This window comes from Tasmannia lanceolata, unplaced genomic scaffold, assembly GCF_043159265.1.
Source record: "Tasmannia lanceolata isolate RefF3 unplaced genomic scaffold, GAP_Taslan_0.1 ptg000002l, whole genome shotgun sequence".
In the NCBI taxonomy this organism is placed as follows: domain Eukaryota; kingdom Viridiplantae; phylum Streptophyta; class Magnoliopsida; order Canellales; family Winteraceae; genus Tasmannia; species Tasmannia lanceolata.
The window spans coordinates 46,654,003-46,675,102 of NW_027518679.1; the positions used below are offsets into that span (position 1 = coordinate 46,654,003).

General features: G+C 39.7%; 2 protein-coding genes across 2 annotated transcripts; both read right to left on the reverse strand.

Moving 5' to 3' along the window:
• Positions 1-8,707: 8,707 nt before the first annotated feature.
• On the reverse strand, positions 8,708-9,348 carry LOC143885613 (uncharacterized). The gene has a single exon (XM_077389814.1). The coding sequence runs from the start codon at positions 9,295-9,297 to the stop codon at positions 8,800-8,802; it is 498 nt and encodes a 165-aa protein (XP_077245929.1). The 5' UTR covers positions 9,298-9,348; the 3' UTR covers positions 8,708-8,799.
• Positions 9,349-11,985: 2,637 nt separating this feature from the next.
• LOC143875892 (L-type lectin-domain containing receptor kinase S.4-like) lies at positions 11,986-14,573 on the reverse strand. Its single transcript, XM_077377479.1, has 2 exons — positions 13,121-14,573; positions 11,986-13,017 (listed from the first exon to the last, which is right to left on the reverse strand). Exons 1-2 carry the CDS (start codon positions 14,556-14,558, stop codon positions 12,215-12,217), a joined length of 2,241 nt encoding a protein of 746 aa, XP_077233594.1. The 5' UTR covers positions 14,559-14,573; the 3' UTR covers positions 11,986-12,214.
• Positions 14,574-21,100: the final 6,527 nt, after the last annotated feature.

A 21,100-nucleotide genomic window follows, 5' to 3' on the forward strand; every position in this document is an offset into this window, starting at 1 on the left:
TTTTAAAGTGACCCTCTCTCTCTATTCCCACGTTTTTGTGCAAGAATGGGAGCAGTGCATCACTCTTCTTATACTATTTTACTTTCCTTAATTTAAGATTGGAAATTATGGTGAGTGGTGAGAGGCTATGGTAAGTTGCCATCAATCAATTCCTTTGATTTCCCATGACTACCATATAGGTAATATATAAAAGAGAGGGAAAAGAGTTATGGTAGTTGCTCACAATCAAATCCCTTGATTTGGGATTTGATTGCTCATATTCCCAAAAATTTCTAGATTTTATCCTTTAAGAAATCTCCTAAAATTTTGAGATTTGAATTTTACATAAGAGAGTCAATCATACCAAAAGAAGGAGTTCAAGATTCCTTTTCAAGTGGAAATCAAATCTCTAAAAAGAAAAGGAAACTTTCCCCTCCCCAACATTCTTAACTTATCTTTCATACACTCATTGATACTTACCTTAATTATATATATATATATATATATATATATATATATATATATATATATATATTTAGTAGTTTTGAAAATGCTATTTCTAATTAAAGTATAGTATACTATAATGGATTTTTGAAAGGATTTGTAGGTGGACCCACACATATATATGCACGTTTTTCCATACAAGGAAAAACGTGGGTCTCTTCCCTCCACTTTAAAATTCAAAAAATTTCTACCTTTTAAGTGCTATTTTCCACGGAAATTATTTTCTTCTTTTAATTAGAGAGTTTAGATCTAACCTTCACTAGCCATAGATTCTAAGATCTATGGATCTAGGCAAATCGAAGGGAAAAGAGTGATTAAATTTTACGATCAAGGGTTGATCAACGATGGATCGTTGATCCCCACCCTTGAAATTTAGATCCATTGATCCAAAGCCTAAATCTTAGGGTTATTAAAGAAAAGTTAATCACAGTCATTACAATCTACCCCCCTTAATTGAATTTCGTCCCCGAAATTCCGCTCTTTCTTATTCCAAGCAACGTATTGAACTATCAGTTATGATGTAATTAAAATTAATTATCTACCTTTCAGTTACTGCCACTGTCGTAATCGTCATCCTCGTATACGTCCAGTACATTACCGAAGACTGACAATCTGCGGCGTTTGCTGGTGACCTCGTCTTCAGAATATGGGGGTGTCTGATCACCGATTGAGTAAGATGATAAGTTGATGCTTTCTTGTTCGATAGGAACAGGTTCTTCCTCAGGATCCTCTTCCGGATCCTCCTCTTCTGGATCCTCCTCTTGTGACTCTCCCTCTACAAGTTCTTGTTCCTCAGGTTCTTCCTCGGAGTTAGAGGAAATTTCAATAGGTTCCATTTCATTTTCTGCAATCATTTCTCTCCTTGCAATTTCTTCTAGCTTACGATCCCTCTGCCTATCCCATAGCCTTGGTTTCAACATACATTTTCTGGCGGTCAGCTTTATACGTGCCATCCTTCAATTGCTTCATCCTGTACCTCAGTGTCATCGTTGACTAGGGCGAAGAAACGCCTCTCAGTTCCCGGCGGTGCGTTCTTATCTTGGGCCAGAGGACGGTACTGATTTCCTCTACCCTGGAGTTGCTGCGCTGGCTGTTGTTGTGGCGGAGGTGGGCGGTTCTGAATATAAGTCGCTGCCTTAGGGCAGTCCCTCCTCCTGTGACTAGGGTCTCCGCAGTTAAAACATACTGTCATGGTCCTCCAACATTGTCCAGCGTGGATCTTTCCACAGTGGGGGCACAAGGTCTTTGATGGTAGACCACTATCCGTTCTCGGCTTTTTGGGTGGAGGTTGTTGACTTCTGCTAGCAATCGACTGAGATCTAGTTACTTGCATAGATTTTTCGCAGTCTTCTGCCACCTCTTCCTTCTCACATGCCTCGGCCAACGTCCGTGATCCAAGGTTAATAATACTCGCCCTGATGGAAGGGCGAAGGCCGTTAATAAATTTTCGGACTCTGTCAGATTCAGTGGCTGCGTAGCCGGGTGCAAAGCGTGAAAGTTCTCTAAATTTGGCTCCATACTGAGCCACGGACAAGACTCCCTGTTTTAGATCAGCGAATTGTCCCGCCAAATGATCCTTGATGCGCGTAGGAAAAAATTGCTCGTTGAAACGGGATTTGAATTGTCCCCAAGTTCCAGACAAGACTGCGGGATAGTTCTGAACCACAGTCCGCCACCAGACACCCGCCTCTCCTTTTAATAGGAAGGAAGCAAGACGAATCCTTTGCACGTCGGTGCACTCAATTACAATAAAGATCCCTTCTATTTCTGTAAGCCAATGGTCTGCAGTTAAGGGGTCGTCTGTCCCATTGAACTCGGATGGTTGGTAATCTCGGAACTGACGGTGCACCTGCGAGGCATTGTCACGGGGTCTCGGCTCCTGACGAGTTCCGAGGCTGGCTGCAATAGCCTGAAGGGCAGCTTGATTAGCCTCTTGATTTGTCTTGAGGATTTCAGCCAGTAATTGTAGACCGTCTTGATTATGAGCCGGAGTTGGGCTCTGAGTATTGTTGTTAGGTGCAGGAGCTTGATTAACATTGCTAGTTCTCTTTCTCCTTGGATACATCTATAAATATAAAAATAACTTGGAATGAGGAGAAAACTATGGGTCAGAATGAAATCTCTTTATTTCTCAACTAAAATTTCTAGGAACCATGAAGTCTCTAATCGTGTGTTTACTTACTAAAGTTTTTAGAGTAGTTCTCCTATCTCGTTCAAATTCTCGGTTAACTTAAAGGTGTGACATATCATATGTCACCTATTAACTATCTAACCCAAATTAACGACTCAACCCACAAGCAACAGGTTCTCCGTAAACCCGGGCTTTGATACCACAACTGTAACGACCCGATTCCCGTGACCGGATCGCTACAAGCAAACACCTGTCAAGATACTCACAATAAATTTTTTTTTTAAACAAACCATCTATGAAACTTAAACAACTGCCATTCTTATTTCATACTAAAATGTTTCCTTACAATAACATCGATATTTCAATAACTTGTTCTACTAAATAAAATCAAATCTAGAAATTCTTAAATAAATCCGAGACGTCGACGAAGGTATCGTCATTTCGATTATTTCCCCCATCGCTCTACGCTCCTAAACGTCCTCGTGCGCAAACGCACCCTCATGGGCATCCTCTAATCCTGGGGAGGAAACAACGTCAGAGCAGATTGATAGTAACCTGGCAGGTATGATAGTTCAATCTAAACAGCAGATCAAGATCCATATTTATTTATCAATTCAAATAAACTGAACAAATACATTTCCAACATGATAATTTATAGAGATTTTCTAAACCAGAATAAGAGAAATCATTTTAATGAAATACAACTACTTGCAAATTTAAATGTAAGAAGATCATTTTTAAAGTGAACAATTTACTGAGAACTGAACGAGAATAATTAACTAACAACCAGAATAATTACAAATCCATTACGTTCTCATTATAACGATTTAATTTTTTTTTTCCCAGGGCACTCCAGCTCCCACTAGCTTGTTGCCCTTGCCAACACGGTCGATTCCGCGGGGACTTATTACGATAGATCATACCGCCTAGGGACTCTTGGTCTCCGTAGGATTCCAACATCAACTAGGAGTTGCGTGGTTCTCCCAAGTTGTATACCTTTTATTACGGGGATAACTCAAGGTTTCCCATCACCCTTTCCCATTTCCTCTTTGGATATTTCTTATATTTCCAAACTGCTTCATATGTTTGACAAATACAATTAAACGGATAAATCTTTATTAGAAATCAGATTCCATTTCCAATATATAATACAAGAGACAAAATTTCATTTATCATAGAATAGTTTAGAAAACATCAAGATTTAGATACTTCACCATTCTTGTTGTATAATTTGAAAGCCATACGAGCAAAGTTTAGCTATCACCTGCCTTAATCTTATAATCGCAGTAGGACGAGATGGCTCCTGTAGGCAAATCAATAAGTGAAATAGGTCAACTTATTTTGGTCTAGGCCCTTTTTAATCATTTTCATATTTTCTTTATCGGGAGGAGCCCCTGGCTTTGGGGTCAGCAGGGTACCTGCAACGATACAACTGCTGCCCTGTCTAAGGTACAAATACCACACAGGCAGCACTATAGCTGTCCAGGTTTAGGTATTAAAAACAGCAAGTATATATCACGCAGGCAGCACTATAGCTGTCCTGGTTTTGGTATTAAAACAGCAAGAGATTTAAATATCACACAGGCAACACTTGTCCTGGTTTTAGGTATTAAAAACAGCAAGTATATATCACGCAGGCAGCACTATAGCTGTCCTGGTTTTGATATTAAAACAGCAAGAGATTTAAATATCACACAGGCAACACTTGTCCTGGTTTTAGGTATTAAAAACAGCAAGTATATATCACGCATGCAGCACTATAGCTGTCCTGGTTTTGGTATTAAAACAGCAAGAGATTTAAATATCACACAGGCAGCACTTGTCCTGGTTTTAGGTATTAAAAACAGCAAGTATATATCACGCATGCAGCACTATAGCTGTCCTGGTTTTGGTATTAAAACAGCAAGAGATTTAAATATCACACAGGCAGCACTTGTCCTGGTTTTAGGTATTAAAAACAACAAGTATATATCACGCAGGCAGCACTATAGCTGTCCTGGTTTTGGTATTAAAACAGCAAGAGATTTAGATATAAATATGTACACTATACTTACTTGTGATGCTACAAAGCTTGAAGATGACTAGGGTTTTTTCCTTCCCCTTTTTCTCTTCTCCCTTCTTCCTCCTTTCTTTGTTTTTTTTTTTTTTTTAAAGTGACCGTCTCTCTCTATTCCCACGTTTTTGTGCAAGAATGGAAGGAGTGAATCACTCTTCTTATACTATTTTACTTTCCTTAATTTAAGATTGGAAATTATGGTGAGTGGTGAGAGGCTATGGTAAGTTTCCATCAATCAATTCCTTTGATTTCCCATGACTACCATATAGGTAATATATAAAAGAGAGGGAAAAGAGTTATGGTAGTTGTTCACAATCAAATCCCTTGATTTGGGATTTGATTGCTCATATTACCAAAATTTCTAGATTTTATCCTTTAAGAAATCTCCTAAAATTTTGAGATTTGAATTTTACATAAGAGAGTCAATCATACCAAAAAAAGGAGTTCAAGATTCCTTTTCAAGTGGAAATCAAATCTCTAAAAAGAAAAGGAAACTTTCCCCTCCCCAACATTCTTAACTTATCTTTCATACACTCATTGATACTTACCTTAATTATATATATATATATATATATATATATATATATAGTAGTTTTGAAAATGCTATTTCTAATTAAAGTATAGTATACTATAATGGATTTTGAAAAGATTTGTAGGTGGACCCACACACACACACACACACATATATATATATATATATATATATATATATATATATGTATATATATGCACGTTTTTCCATACAAGGAAAAACGTGGGTTTCTTCCCTCCACTTTAAAATTCAAAAATTTTCCACCTTTTAAGTGCTATTTTTCACGGAAATTATTTTCTTCTTTTAATTAGAGAATTTAGATCTAACCTTCACTAGCCATAGATTCTAAGATCTACGGATCTAGGCAAATCGAAGGGAAAAGAGTGATTAAATTTTACGATCAAGGGTTGATCAACGATGGATCGTTGATCCCCACCCTTGAAATTTAGATCCATCGATCCAAAGCCTAAATCTTAGGATTATTAAAGAAAAGTTAATCACAGTCATTACAAAGGGGGTTTTCAAGTCTCTAGGATTGGGGTTATCTAGTATAAAAAATGGGGTTACCAATTTCTGAATGGGGTGATCAAGTCCCTGAATATTGGCCAAGGGTACTGGAGTTTTGGAAGGAGGTTTTCAAGTCTCTGGAAAAGGGGTTATCTAGTATAAAAAATGGGGTTACCAATTTCTGAATGAGCTTATCAAGTCCTTGAAAATTGGCCGAGGGTACTGGATTTTGGAAGGGGTTTTGCAAGTCTCTGGGATTGGAGTTACCAAGTATTAAAATGGGGTTACCAATTTCCGAATAGGCTTATCAAGTCCCTGAAAATTGGCCTAAGGTACTAGAGTTTTGAAAGGGGGTTTTCAAGTATTTGGGATTGGGGTTATCTAGTGTCAAAATGGGGTTACCAATTTACGAATGGGCTTATCAAGTCCCTTAAAATTGCCCAACGGTACTGGAGTTTCAGAAGGGGTTTGTAAGTCCCTAGGGTTGGAGTTATCCAGTATCAAAATGGGGCTACCAAATTCCGAATGGGCTTATCAAGTCCCTTATGAACACGTTTTTACTTTCTGTTTTTTTTTCACTCGTTCATTTTCACTGTTTTTTTTTCTTTCTACCCTATGATTCATCTTCCTCATCCTTCATTGAAAGGAAGAAGGAGAAATGCAAAACCCTAAAAGAAATAAAAAAACAAAACCTAGATATAGAGAGATAGATGAGAATGAACTCACTTTTCAAGTTTTCGAACTTTCCCGCCTCCAATGGTGGCTAAATGATGAAGAAGATGACTGATAAGGTTAAAAAAAAAAAAACAAAGTTGAAAATGAAAAAGTAAAAAAAAGAGGGAAAGAAGAGAGGAGGGAAAAGTGAAAAGGCAAAACGTGTTGCTTAAGAAAAGGGCATTTTAGTCCAATTTTTAATGACAAGACCTCTTTTGTCCTTTGTTGATAATTTCTGAAAAGCATGGGTCATGTTGATAATTCTGCCTAAGTTTTGTTCCCCATTGGTAATTATTCCTTAAAAAAACTTTATAAAATAATTTTAAAAACTTTACAAGCGAACAAAAGGAAAGAGAACAAATCTATATTAGTCATATTGGAATCGAGGCTCAAGGACATCATTGTTGAAATATAAAAATGGTATGACCATATTGGTCGTATAGTAGTGTTTAGTAGGGCTGCAACTCGAGCTGGGTAAAACCCGACCCGCATCGACCCGACCCGAAAATAGCCTGGGTCGGGTTTAGGTTTCATGGGTTTCGGGTCGAGCCGGGTTCAGCATTCAAAAGCCCGCATGAATCTCGGGTCGAGCCGGGTTTGAAGGGGCCCGACCCGACCCGACCCGAGTTACATAAGTTATAGTATGTACATTTTTTTCTATTGTTAGTTAAAAGTTAAAGGGATAATTACATTTACACCCCCTCTAGTTTCTGACACATCCACTTCCACCCCTATAGTTTAAAACGTGACAAATACACCCTTGTAGTTTCAATTTGTTTAAGGTAGGCCCCCTCAGCTGAAGGTTCGTCCATAGATTGAAGGGTTAGGATGATCCGATGGAGCTAATTTTTTTGGCACACCCTAACTATGTCAGGACCCATCAAATGAACGCTTTGGATCATCCAAACAATGTGGGCCCACATTATTTGGATGATTTTTTGGTAGTGTTTGGATTCGGGTAGGGGCCCACATTATTTGGATGATCCAAAGCGTTCATTTGATGGGTCCTGACATAGATATGGTGTGCCCAAAAAATCAACTCCATCGGATCATCCTAACCCTTCAATCTATGGACGAACCTTCAGCTGAGGGGGCAAACCTTAAACAAATTGAAACTACAGGGGTGTATTTGTCACGTTTTAAACTATAGGGGTGGAAGTGGATGTGTCAGAAACTAGAGGAGGTGTAAATGTAATTATCCCAAAGTTAAAAGTGAAAACCCACGCACCCACTGTTACTGTATGTGAGTGTAATTTCTGCTTCTATGAGTTGAGTTGATTCAAGTGTTTGATTCAACATTGTTTGATTGTAATTACAACATTGTTTGATTACAGCATTGTTTGATTCAAGTGTGATGTGAGTGTAATTACATCATTGTTTGATTCAAGTGTAATGTGAGTGTAATTTATGCTTCTATGAGTTGAGTTGCCTTGCCAAACAAGAATTTTCCTTAAAAATTTGCGTCAACGTGAAAAAACCCGACCCGACCCGAACCGACCCGAGATTTATCATGGGTAGGGCCGGGTTTGGGAATCGTGGGTTTTCCGAAAAAAAAAACCGACCCGACCCGACCCGAGATATTTCTCGGGTAGGGTTGGGTTCTCCAAAACCCGACCCGCCCGACCCGAGTTGCAGCCCTAGTGTTTAGTTGTCAAATGAAGTATTTTTTCTTGTTCGGAGATTCATTACCAAAACAAGAGCCAACATGGTTGTCATTATATTGTACCAATATAGAGAGAAAGAGAGAGGAGTACTAAATCCCAATACTATTGGGAAAAAATTCCTTTTATTAACAAATAGTTAGGCCGGGCCACATGGATAGACAAAGAGAGGGCACGGCAAGTTTGAATAAAACATGCAACCAAACACCATGTGTTAGATGATGTGACACCCAAATCTTTGTGGTGCAACTTGGGCTGGGTTGAGATTTTGCTAAAACATGAATTCAACCAAAATTCCCAAAACCCGACGATAAGTAACAGATTTTGGTTCCTTAATCGTACACATTGGATGTCCATGAGGGATGGGACCAAGCCATGTGGGTTGCCTTATGATGTTCTGCAAGATCAACAGCCGTCTTCATCTCATCACATAAATGCCTCCCCCATGCCTTCTTGTGGAGCCCAAAAATTATCTTCTACCAATTATAGTAGAAGTGATCTTAAATATATTTAAGAGGATTTCTATTTTTTAGTAACGGAATTTTTCCATAGCCAATGATTGTATTTCTTGTAATGAGATTTCCAAGTGCAATCAGATTAAAGAAAGGGAAAAGAGACGGAAATACTAATAAAGAAGTTCATTTAGGGTCATACTAATTTGCAGCAAACATGAAAAGAAACCAACAACATTCACATATGAAAATATTTACGTAACTCATTCGTCACCATCACTCTTTGTTTCATGAAGCACATCCAAATGCTTCTCTTTTTTCTTCTCTGTTTTCTTCCCTTTCTTATGATCATGTTCATGTTCATGTTCATGTTCCATATACTCCTCAACATAATCTGAGATAACCATATGAACACCCGGATCATGAGAGGTGTAACTCCCACTTAGCATAATCGAATTGTTCGCAGCCTGAAAATTACTGTTCACCACGCATGTACCCAACATATCAAGTTCGTGTTCTTCTGAAGACTTGAATTTCTCACCCAAATCCGCTCTCATAGTTGCTCCACTGTTATTTCCAGCTAGAGTGATGATTCTTGTGCCATGCTGAGCATCGTCTTCATCATTGTGATGATGGCTAGAACCAAATTTGGTCGTCGACTGGAGATCGGTGAGGCGCTGCGTGAGCTTAGTCACCATCTCTTTGATCTCGCGGTCGAGTTGTCTATCATTATGTTCCTCAATGTTGGAATGGTCAGTCATGGTAAGCTTGGTGGAGAGAGAGAGAGAGAGAGAGAGAGAGAGAGAGAGAGAGAGAGAGAGAGAGAGAGAGAGATGGGTATGTTTGGGAGGGAGGGTTGAGGGTTTTATGAGGAGTTAAAAGGGAATGTCTTGCATGCAAAGCAAGTGAAAAGAAAATTTGATACTTCACCAAAATTGGAAGAAAAGGATCACTTGAAAGCTCACTTGATCTTTTATCTTGTTTTCCTTTTGAGTGCACTCAAAGTAAGTGATGTTCTTAAACCATGATTGGGTCTGTTTGGATGCCACAATCCTGGCAAGCTTGGATGCCACGTAAGCCAATTGCTATGTTTGGATGGCTTTTAACAAAATAAAACTTATTGCTTGTCGCGTGATGTGGCATCCCGGCCGCATCCCTGAGATATAACCCAAAATAGAAGAAATTCCACAAGTAAAGCTTCTGGTATTGCATTCTCTCTCTTCACTTTAAAACTCCGTTTTGCAAAACGGTGTTTTGGTTCAAAACAGTGTTTTGCCAAACGGCATTTTCATGTTTGGTTGGCCAGATCAAAACGGCGTTTTAAACGGCAAACGTAGGTATTGTGTGTTTGGTTGCAAATGCCCCAAAACGGAGTTTTAGTGGTAAAATGACCAAAAAGGGCATTGTTTGGTTGGCTTCAATGTAACTCAACTACTCTCTCATTAGGCCCAATATTAAAAGGTCATTAGGATCTCATTCAAATACTATTAAAATTTAACATCATTGCCAAAAAAAAAAAAAGGTTATACCTTTGGGGTTCTTCTCCTTCTTCTTCTCAACGGCCGGATTTGATGGACGAGTGGAGGCGCTGAGGCAATGAGGCGTGAGAGGATTTGCAACTTTGCAAAGTAGATGAAGAAAGTAAGAAACTAGGGTTTCTTTTAATTCTTTTGTCTTTAAAAAATCAAAATTAAGAGATCATATAATGATATCAGCAGCCCCTTGTTTTGAATTAAATATTAACAATTTAACAAATTTGTGTCCTCAAGAATGATATTAACACCCCCACTTTTTTTATATTTGACGTAACACATAAAATCGCATGCATATACGTAAAAATGAGTTTTGGTGAGGGCAAACATGTAAAAACCCGTAGCCCAAAAACTCCGTTCAAAACGGCGTTTTGCAAACGGACCACCCCCCCTCCGTTTGCAAAATACCGTTTTGAGGGTTCAAAACGGTGTTTCAAACGGCGTTTCAAACGGTGGCTGCGCACCCAAACACTTTCAAACGGCCGTTTGGCCCCAAAACGGTGTTTCAAACGCCAAACGGTGTTTTAAACGGCACGCCAAACACGCACCTAGTTGTTTAATTAAGGAAGATGTAGGACTGTAGCAAATCGTAAACTTACTGTAGCAAAGGGAACAAAGATACAAGATGTCATTTCAAATTTAATTTAAACCTTTTGGTTTTTTTTTTTGTTTTTTTATTTCCTACATCTCACATTTACCCCTAAGCAAACAATGGAAACCCCGAGTAAGTCCCGGGAATTTCCAATTCCTGTCTCCTCCCTGAGAACTAACTATCCTTCAATTTAAACTACATCCAAATAGACCCTTATAAGGGGCTTAGTCTCGCAGAATTTTATGGCCATTTTTTCACTTCAAAGTGGGGGTAAAATTTGTTTTACGCCCATATCAAAAGAAACAGAGCCTTGTTGGGAAGTTTGCTAATGATGGGGAATTATAGGAAAGGAACTATATGGTCCCGAAAGTGTGGTCTTGCTTCGGGCACAATAAGAATAAACTTCTCGGACTCAAGACGAGAATTCAACTAAGGTAAAAGAGAGTCGACATGGGTGACTCAACGATTGATAGTGTTATTTGCCATTAACTCGAGTAAGTTAATGAAGTTTTGATTGACTTGGTGAGCAAAAACAGAACTTGCATGAGAACTTGGGAAAGGCAAGTGCGAGTTGACTCGGATGAGTCAATGGTTGATGCGTTCAATTTTTATTGAATGTGTTAAAGAAATTTTGATTGACTTGTTTAGACAAAACTTGGACATGAATTAGTACTCAACCAAGGTAAAAGGAAGTTGACTTGGGCTAGTCAGTAATTCGGGGAATTTTTTTAATAAATGATGTCCATGCATGATTTAAAAAAGGGAAGTGATATTGACGCCCCTTTTGATCACCAGGGACACCCAGCGCTAGTGTATCAATGACTAAAGAGGGGCTAATGTACTTGATGTCAGAAAAATCAAGTGGGTTTGATTGCAACGTACATTGGCGCTGGTGTCCCTAGTGATTAAAAGGGGCGTAAATATCACTTCCCTTTAAAAAAAATATGGGGAGTGATACACTGATACATGAACAAGGAAAAAAAGAAAGAGCCTGAATCCCCACAAATCCCAAAAGAAACCATGAAAATGGACACATCATTGGCCATTGTTTGTACCTAAAAAAAAAATCATTGGCCATTGTTTCTTTCGTCTTTTATTTTTAGAGTCTAAAATTATGTGATTTTGAGTCCAATAATCAGTTTTGGACTTACAAAATTGAAAATAAATTCGGTCTTCATAGGTCCGAGATCCACATATATGAATTGAAAAGTCCGAATGATCAACTCTACAATCAGTTGTTAGAATCAATAGCTATTCAAATCGTTTATTTGAATAAATTGAAACCCTTCTTATTGGATGATCGTGATACTTCCCAAACATCAAAATTATCGATGGAACAATATTACCATTTTTATTCAATCAGATACAAAAGTTGATGATTGAGTAATTCAATACACCTTTTTTTTTTGGATTTTGGAAGTTATTTTAGTTATTTCAAAATGCATAACTAAAATAACTCTCTAATCTACCACTATAATGATCCAACGATCAGATATTTTTATATCTGATCTAATACATTCTACCATGCGCTACCGAAGAATATTTCGAGCAGTTTCACTTAAAAAGCACACAAGAAGAGAAGCTACAGAGATCAGTTGTGCTGTTGTATGGAAACAAAGCAACGGGTCGACTCTGTGGCAACTCGGGAATCGCCTTCTCCATGTTTAGAAACTCCACCACCTCTTCCATTGAAGGCCTAGCCTTCGCCTCATTCACGGTGCAGAGCAACCCAATCTCCAAAACCCGGATCGCTTGCACCGAGTTGAAGATCGTTCTCATCCTCCGATCCACCACCTTCACCAGTTGTTCTTCCTCCCGCATTCTCCAAACAATATCCAACAGATCTATTTCTTCCTTACCCGATTCTGAATCCCACTCCCTCCTCCTCCTCCCGGCCACAATCTCCATTGCCATCATACCAAACTCGAAAACGTCGGCCTTCTGACCCAAAACCGATTCGACCCAGTTCGAATCGGCACGAGAAAAAGCTAACCCAAAATCCCCCAACACCGCTCGAAAGCTCACGTTGAGAAAGACGCTGCTCGTTTTCACGTTCTTGTGAGCAAGTTTCTTACCATGAAGAAAACAAAGCCCTTCAGCTACATCTTTCAAAACCTTAAATCGTCGACTCCACTGAAGAACTCCTCTAGCAAAGAGCCATTTATCCAAGCTACCATTGGAAAAATACTCATAGATAACTATAGTTTCTCTCCTATCACAACACCATCCCCTTATAGGGACCAAATTCGGATGCCGAACTCGGCTCACTCGGCTGATTTCTTTCAAGAACCGCAGCCTATCCACCCCGGCCGAGTTCAAAAACTGAGTCGAGAGCCTCTTGATCGCAACATGGCAGCCTAAAACATAAAGGAAATAAATTCAAATCACAAAAGATGTTCAAGGAAGTAAATCAAATCACATAAAATAATGTTGTCAGCTAATGCATATGTAATTACACACCATTGGGTAAGGAACCCCTGTAGAAAATCCCTTTCAAATCACTACCAAGTACTTCTTCCTCACTGAACCCTCTAGTCGCCGAGGAAATCTCCAAAATCGCGAATCGCCGAGGTTTGTTCGGCGGTCTAGGCCGGCGTTTGTTATCAGGAAGAGGAACTAATGACGAATTTTCCCTTCTCTTGCTGTTGCAGTATAGATTTAGCACAACCACCAAACATAAGATGACCACAGCTATAAAAACCAAGAAAGCATTGGTGGGTTTTCTTCTAACTGTGTTGGAGAGTGACACTAGCTTTCTCTCACAAGTTTCTGTAGAAGGAAGACGAAGGCGAGCTTCGCTAGCAGATGAGAAATTCCATGAAATTATGTTGTGGATTTGAGTCAGATTACCAGTAGAAGCAGAGAAGCCAACAAACATGTATTCTCTTAGAAAGTTGGAGAGATCTAGTGGGGAGGAGAAGAGAGGTTTTATTGGATAATCTTGACCGTCAGATCCGAGGCGGATCTCTATCCATCTATTGGGTCCGTTATAGCTTATCCAGGCCCGGTGGATCGATCCGTCTTTGAAAAAAACTCCGGCGTCGGAGGCATTAATTGTGGTGGTGGAGACAATGCTGCCAAGGTTAATTCCGACATGATTGTCATTGGGGTCGCCGAATTCAATATTACGGCGAGTGTCGAATTCGACGGCGACGGCCTTATAGTTGTTGTCACAGATGTCGTTTAGCATGCCGAGCCACGGGCCAGGTCGGCCCACGGTCAGTTCGTCAGGTACTATGATGAATGTGAGGCCGGATCCGCCTTGGGTCTGGCCCGCATCCGAGGCAGTGGTGGTATTGGTGTTGATTTGGAAGGAGAATGTGGTGGTGAAGGAAGCTGGGGTTTGAGTGTGAGGATCAAAAAGACGAATGGGAGAGGAGTAGATGACTCTTCCTGCTTGGAATTTGAGATCTTGTGTTTGGGTGTCTGGGATTTGGATGATACCGTTTTGTGGGGATAATTTGGCGTTGCCTAGGAGTTTTAGGTCGTGATGGATTCTTGGGTTTTTGTTTGGGTCGAAATTTGGGAAGGATAGATGCTTGGTTACATTGGTCACTGGGCCTAAGGGATTGGTTTCTGTACCACAATCAACTACTACTGCTAGAAAGATTGGAATTACCAGGAAATGTAAAAACCCCATGAGAGAGAGGTTTTTGTTGATTTTGTAGGGAGGGATGGAGGCCTTGTTACAGTGTAAATGGGGGAGATTTCGATGAGGACACCTATTTACAGGCATTAGAGGAACCAAAAATTGCAGAGAGAGAGAGATTACATGATTTTTGTGATTTAGTTCATCTTTGAACATGTTATGATGAAAATCAACTACAGGGTTATCGTTATTTTTTGCTTTAATTCGTATTCTAGCTTGGTATGTGATCCAAATTGATTCTTGGGTCATCTTCTTCCTGGGCCCTCTTCTGTCTGTCTGTCTGATATGACATAGCATTATCCTCGCTAATTATCTGGGTGTGATAAAAGACGAAGAAGGTGAGTGGAAAAAGTAGTAGGGGTGTCATTACCAATATAGAGTTTGTTTAGATACATGTACACTCCAGACTCTGTGAGTTTAGATCCTTAACAAGAGAAGGAATTCCCATTAAAGCTATTTTTTTTGAAATAGCATTCCTCCACCGAAACCGACCCCGTCGCACCGAATTCCCATGAAAGCTATTGATGTGTGTTGGGTTTCATTTCAGGCTTCAGCCCCTGAAAATTCACATGACAAAGGAAGACAGTTGCGTCCACAACCTCCTCTCCTTCCTCTCACTTTCAGAAACAGAATTATTGCTTGTAGGACAGCAAAATTACACAAATGAAATGCCAAAATAGTTTACACAGTTCATGTTCGCAGATTTCGCCCACACCGTACACGTGGCACATGTCATTGTTCAAGCATTGATCACCCATTTGGTTAACAGTGACAGACTTTAATTTCTGACCTGCCACAGCAATGGCCATTAGGCTTTCTCCTAACAACCACTTGTTGGGGCTGACTGTGTCATGTGGATGTGATCTGATCCATTAATCTGACACCAAAGCTCTTTGATCGGATGATCCTAGACCCTTGATCCATCAGGCCTCATTTATAGTTTTCTGTAGGGAAAAAAAAGGATAAACCAGTGATTTTTGTAGTCTGTTTGGATTGCAAGAGCAGGACTACGTTTTTGCAAGCGAAGTAGACAAGGAACCATGACTATTCCTATTTCTAAGCGAAGTAGACAAGTCATGGGAGTTCCTTCTCAGTTGATTATTCCTATTTCTTCTAGCTTTCTTTTAATTCTTTTTGATATATCTTTTCTAGCTTGGCCCCGATTCAGGTCCCTGAGTATCTCTGTTTTATATTTATTTTAATGAATCTCTGGTCGGGATCCGCCTAACCCCAGCTTACCGATCAAAAAAAAAAAAAAAAAAGTAGACAAGGAACCAACCTTACTCAAATTTTTTTATGTAGAGGGAGGTTCAATTTATGATAATATTCTCTAAATTAACCATAATCATATCATGAGAAATTATATGGTGCCCCGGTGGTCAAGTCCTGTGAAGGTGGTACGATGAAAGTACCATCCTTGATATTTGATCCAAAAACAGCTCAGCCTCCTAAAAAGTGGGCTGCTGTTGGATCAAATATCAAGGGCTCACACTGTACTTGAGGCTCGGGCACCAGAAATTCATTCATATCATATCCCTCTAAATCGTGGAAAGAACCAAAATTCTAAAGAAATTTTTTTTGTCATAAATGTTTTTGTTGCAATCCAAACCCCTAAGTCAAAACAACATGCTTAAAAATTCCCACGCTCGTAGAAACAGATAACAAAAAGTAGGTATTTGCTAGGGACCATCGCAGAAGGCATTTCGGGGAACAGCTCTTGCATGAGGGAGCAGCCACCCATTAATTCATCATATGTGGCTGCTCTCTCATGCAACAGCAGTTCCAAAATAAATGCTTTGTGCAATGGTCCCTAGCAAATCCAAAAATAGTAATGGTGCAATTTGGGTTATGTTGGATGGAGCTTTTGCTAAAAACTGAATTGGAATCAACCCGAACCCGACCTGGTTTTATGGTAAAGCCTCAACCTGAATTCCATGAAATAGTTTTTTTTTTTTTTTTGGCATGGGATAGTTATTCCGTATAATACGTCGGAAACCTTGGAAAATTATTTTCAAAGAAAATAATTCAAAACAGATTTTCAAGGTTATGAAATATGCTGTGTAATTGAGAGTGATTTGAGGGAATGGACAAGGCAAGAGAATGAGCTGTAAATTTGGGGGAAAATGCATCATCTCATCAGTATATTTTATTTCCCTATATTTAGGGACCTGTAGGGCCTATTTTATTTTACATTTTGAAGGACTTTACTATTAGTTTACTAGTGAAGTGTGGTGTCATGTGACTTGGAGTTGCAAAAATGGAACCAGAACCTCGCAAGACTACTTACCCACCACTCTTACTTGTCAGCCCCTTTTCTGCTGAGATGGCACCCTTTAACTCTGCTACCAAAAAAACCTTTTGAAAGGATAGTTTTGTGGTAGTAGGGCTGCAGGATTTATCTCTCTTATCCATGGTTTAAAATTTCGACCGAAATCCGAAATTTCGGTTTTTGGTGGGGACCGAAACCGGTATTTGGCGAAATTAGAAATTTCGCCACCGAAATTTCGAGAAAATGACTTTTATTTTAAAAAAAAAACGTTAAAAAATTTTTGGCCGATATTTCGAAATTTGTCTCCGGAATTTCGAACGAGAGTACCAAATTTTGACCAAAATTTCGGAATTTCGGTCGAAATTTCAGTTTTAGGGAAGACCAAACCGGTACTGAAATTGAAATTTTAAACCTTGCTCTTATCTCTCTTTCTCTCTCACCTCTACTCTACAAGGGGAATACTGGCCCTCCCTTGACAACCAAATACACTGTGGGGGTTCACCACTAATCCACCAAGAGATTACTACCCCCAACTACTCTACCAGTTGACTACTTACTAACTACTTTACTAGTACACAAGTGTGCATCCAAAAGGCGCTATACCATGGTCTGGGCCATGCCCTGAAACCTATGACACTGGACGATGGTAAGCCATCATATAGTCCTACAAATCCATGGTTGAAACAGAGAAGCCCTGAAACCTATGACACTGGATAATGGTAAGTGTCACGTTGCCAAAGCCAAAGCCTTAGTCTCATGGCCTTCTTCCCACCTTGATGTTCAAAGTGCACATTGGCAAGGGTGCAAGGTGCCACCAGCCAATGTGTGTGACAACACTTTAAGGGGCTGACAGTAAACCAATATATAGTCCTACAAATCCATGGTTGAAACAGAGAAGCTAGCATTCCACAACATTGAACAAGAGGACATTCATATCGACCTGAGGACTAGGATCATCTGTTGGAGATTTTTGCACACATGGCTCCTCAAGGTCGGCCAACCAGATGAACAATTTGGATCATTCAAACAGCGGTCTTGATCCGTATGAGTTAAAAAAAAGTCCCCTTTATATGATCAAACACCAAAATCCTCGAAGTTGGTCACAGAGGGAGCTCCAAAATATGCATTTGAACTTTGTATCGGCAAAAAGGTTTAGACTTCCTTGCCTGGCAACACAAAATGATTTACTTCTGTGATTTAATACTGCCACATGGCAAGCACTTGCTGCATTCCAGACAAAATAATTGATAAAGACACGCCATATCACATTGCTATCAAAAGGTGCAGTTGTTTATGCTGTTCCTGCACAAAAAAGAACCCAATTCATATTTTGCAAAATTTGGGTACTACACAAGAAACATACTGATGCTTTCGGCTTAAGTTCCATATAGATGTGCAAGTACCTGTTGCCAATTATGCAAAGAACCATAATCGCAGTTTGGTTGAAGATTGTAGAACCATCGAAGGATTTAACTTAACAACAAAAACCTAAACAGCTTCAAGAATTTTGGGGTTTTTTTAAATTTCGTGTTATGCATGCCAATTCAAGTAAAGAGTAGGGGCTTCATGGCCAAATTCAAAGAAGCAAATGTTGTTCCGGTGACCCTGTTTCATCTATGCAAGCAAAAGACTTGCAGGTTTTTACATATAGGGAATTCCAAGGGTAAGGCGAAGGGAAATGATATATTCGCCCCATTTTCTTTCTTGGGCCGGCCCCTTCAGTGTAAAGAGTAGTCATAAACATGGTTTTAAATTTCAGCCGAAATTTCAGATTTTGGTGAAGACCGAAACCAAAATTTTGCGAAAACCGAGATTTCGCCATTTATCGGAATTTCGGTCCGAAATTTCGAGAAAATGTCATTTTTTTTAAAAAAAATTTGTTACAAAATTTCGGAATTTCCAAAAATTCGGTCCGAAATTTCGAACTGAAATACCAAATTTCGGATGTCCGTGGGGTCTGAAATTGGTACCGAAACCGAAATTTAAAACCTTGGTCATAAATACACTAGAGTGGGTTGCCTGAGGAAGAAAAGGGGGCGAGTATATCACTTCCCTGGGGCGAAATGTTGCGAAATATACAAAGACGTATCCTTGGATGAATGGAATACAAGGCAGACAAGGCTAACAATGCTAACCGTTTAAAACATCCCCACCCATAGAAGGAACAGACAAACAGGCAAAATGCATAAAATACAAAAAAATTGTATCTTGACATCTAGTTACAACCACCACCAAGCTCCAATCTAATTAGTAGCTGCATATGGATATATAATTACAATATAATTGAGAATAGGAGGCCAAAAATCCAATCATTTTAACAAATCCAGAGAATAATAATTATAAATATTAGTTATAAAGACACCCAAACACCTGAGGGTTTGAGAAAGCAGGATGTCAAGAAATAGTTACGCTGTTTTTTAATACTGCCACATGGCAAGCACTTGCTGCATTCCAGACAAAATAATTGATAAAGACACGCCATATCACATTGCTATCAAAAGGTGCAGTTGTTTATGCTGTTCCTGCACAAAAAAGAACCCAATTCATATTTTGCAAAATTTGGGTACTACACAAGAAACATACTGATGCTTTCGGCTTAAGTTCCATATAGATGTGCAAGTACCTGTTGCCAATTATGCAAAGAACCATAATCGCAGTTTGGTTGAAGATTGTAGAACCATCGAAGGATTTAACTTAACAACAAAAACCTAAACAGCTTCAAGAATTTTGGGGGTTTTTTTAATTTCGTGTTATGCATGCCAATACAAGTAAAGAGTAGGGGCTTCATGGCCAAATTCAAAGAAGCAAATGTTGTTCCGGTGATCCTGTTTCATCTATGCAAGCAAAAGACAGGCAGGTTTTTACATATAGGGAATTCCAAGGGTAAGGCGAAGGGAAATGATATATTCGCCTCAATCAAGTTTCCTGTTAGTTAGCGTGTGAAGGTTCCACCTAGCTAATTTTCCCCTTTAATTAGCGCGTGAAGGTTTCGCCTAATTAAATTTTCCTGCTTGTTACTGCATGAAGGTTCCAAATAATGAAGCTTCCATGTTAGTTAGTACATGAAGGTTCCGTCTAACAAATCTCCTGTTTGTTAGCACGTGAAGGTTCCGTCTAACAAATCCTCTCTTTAATTAGTGCGTGTAGGTTCCGCTTGATTGTTCTAATCCCATTTGCAGAGCGTGTAGGTTCTGCCTGATTGATCAAAGTCCAAATTGTCATTCAATCAAAATCCAAAGCCCGTTTCTACACAGCATCCAAGCCGGTTTCTGCACGGCATCAAAGCCCGTTTCTACACGACATCCACGTTAGTTTCTACACAGCTTCCCCCTTCCACAGCACCTCGCCTTCTACGGCATTCTGCCATTCTCAGTATTCCTTCCGCGTAAGACCCCTGAGGCATCCCAATCTGAGTGAGACCCCGGAGGCATCCAATCCGAGTAAGACCCCTGAGGCGTCCAATCCGAGTAAGACCCCTGAGGCATCCCATCTGTGTAAGACCCCCGAGGCATCCCTTCTGTGTAAGACCCCTGAGGCATCCCATCCGAGTAAGACCCCTGAGGCATCCAATCCGAGTAAGACCCATGAGGCATCCCTTCTGTGTAAGACCCCTGAGGCATCCTATCCGTGTAAGACCCCTGAGGCATCCCTTCTGTGTAAGACCCCTGAGGCATCCCATCTGTGTAAGACCCCTGAGGCATCCCATCCGTGTAAGACCCCTGAGGCATCCCTTATGTGAAAGTCCCTTGAGGCATCCACTCTGAGTAAGACCCTTGAAGCATCTGACCCCTTTAAGAATTCAACCTTTGCAAAATCATTTTCGTTAATTCTTTCTTTCTTTAAACCAATTTCCGGAGCAGGTCAAAACGCGTTGTCCTTTTGGCTTTGACATTCGTGTGACGAGCACCCTCTGCCAAAGAGGGGCATCTGTAGACACCCCATTTTGACCTGACCCAATTTTCAAAATCGAATAAATTCCCGAAAGCTGAGTCCAGAAATTTTTGAAGAACCGAGCCCTGAATTTGAAGAAACCCCAAAATTTTATTGACCCACAGTATTCACTAATTGATACAAATTTTCCCAAGATTGGATCATGGATAGTGTGTCTGTAAGTGATAGAAAAGATCCTCTATACTTTCCTTGCCTCAAATGCTGTGATTTTTTTTAGATGGCATAAATTTGGTTTGAGGGTCTGCTCGATTATCTTTTCTTAAATACAAGCACTGCTATTAGGTGGTACTGGGGAGCTGATACTTGCATTGCTCCGTCTTGATCACAACAGAGCTTCACTGATCATTCATTCAAAATCAATTTCTGAGGGCAACTTCAAATCCGCACTATGTAATTCATATATTCAACGTTAGGTCTGATGAGTAAAGCTAGTGGATGTTCTCTGCTATTGACATGGCTTTCACCAAATTTTATTCACAAAATTGGCTTGCCCATTCTATTTTAATTGATTTGTCATAGTTTCCTTTTTGGGTATTAGGACAACTTCTCATTGCTGTGCTTTATTTCTATG

What these genes read in the sequence shown, in the direction of transcription:
- LOC143885613 (XM_077389814.1), bottom strand. Translation starts at nt 9,297, where the DNA reads ATGACTGACCATTCCAACATTGAGGAACATAATGATAGACAACTCGAC.
- LOC143875892 (XM_077377479.1), bottom strand. Translation starts at nt 14,558, where the DNA reads ATGACCCAAGAATCAATTTGGATCACATACCAAGCTAGAATACGAATT. An exon ending in CAGGGGTTCCTTACCCAATG is followed by an intron (nt 13,018 to 13,120) that starts GTGTGTAATTAC and finishes TTTATGTTTTAG; the next exon opens with GCTGCCATGTTGCGATCAAG.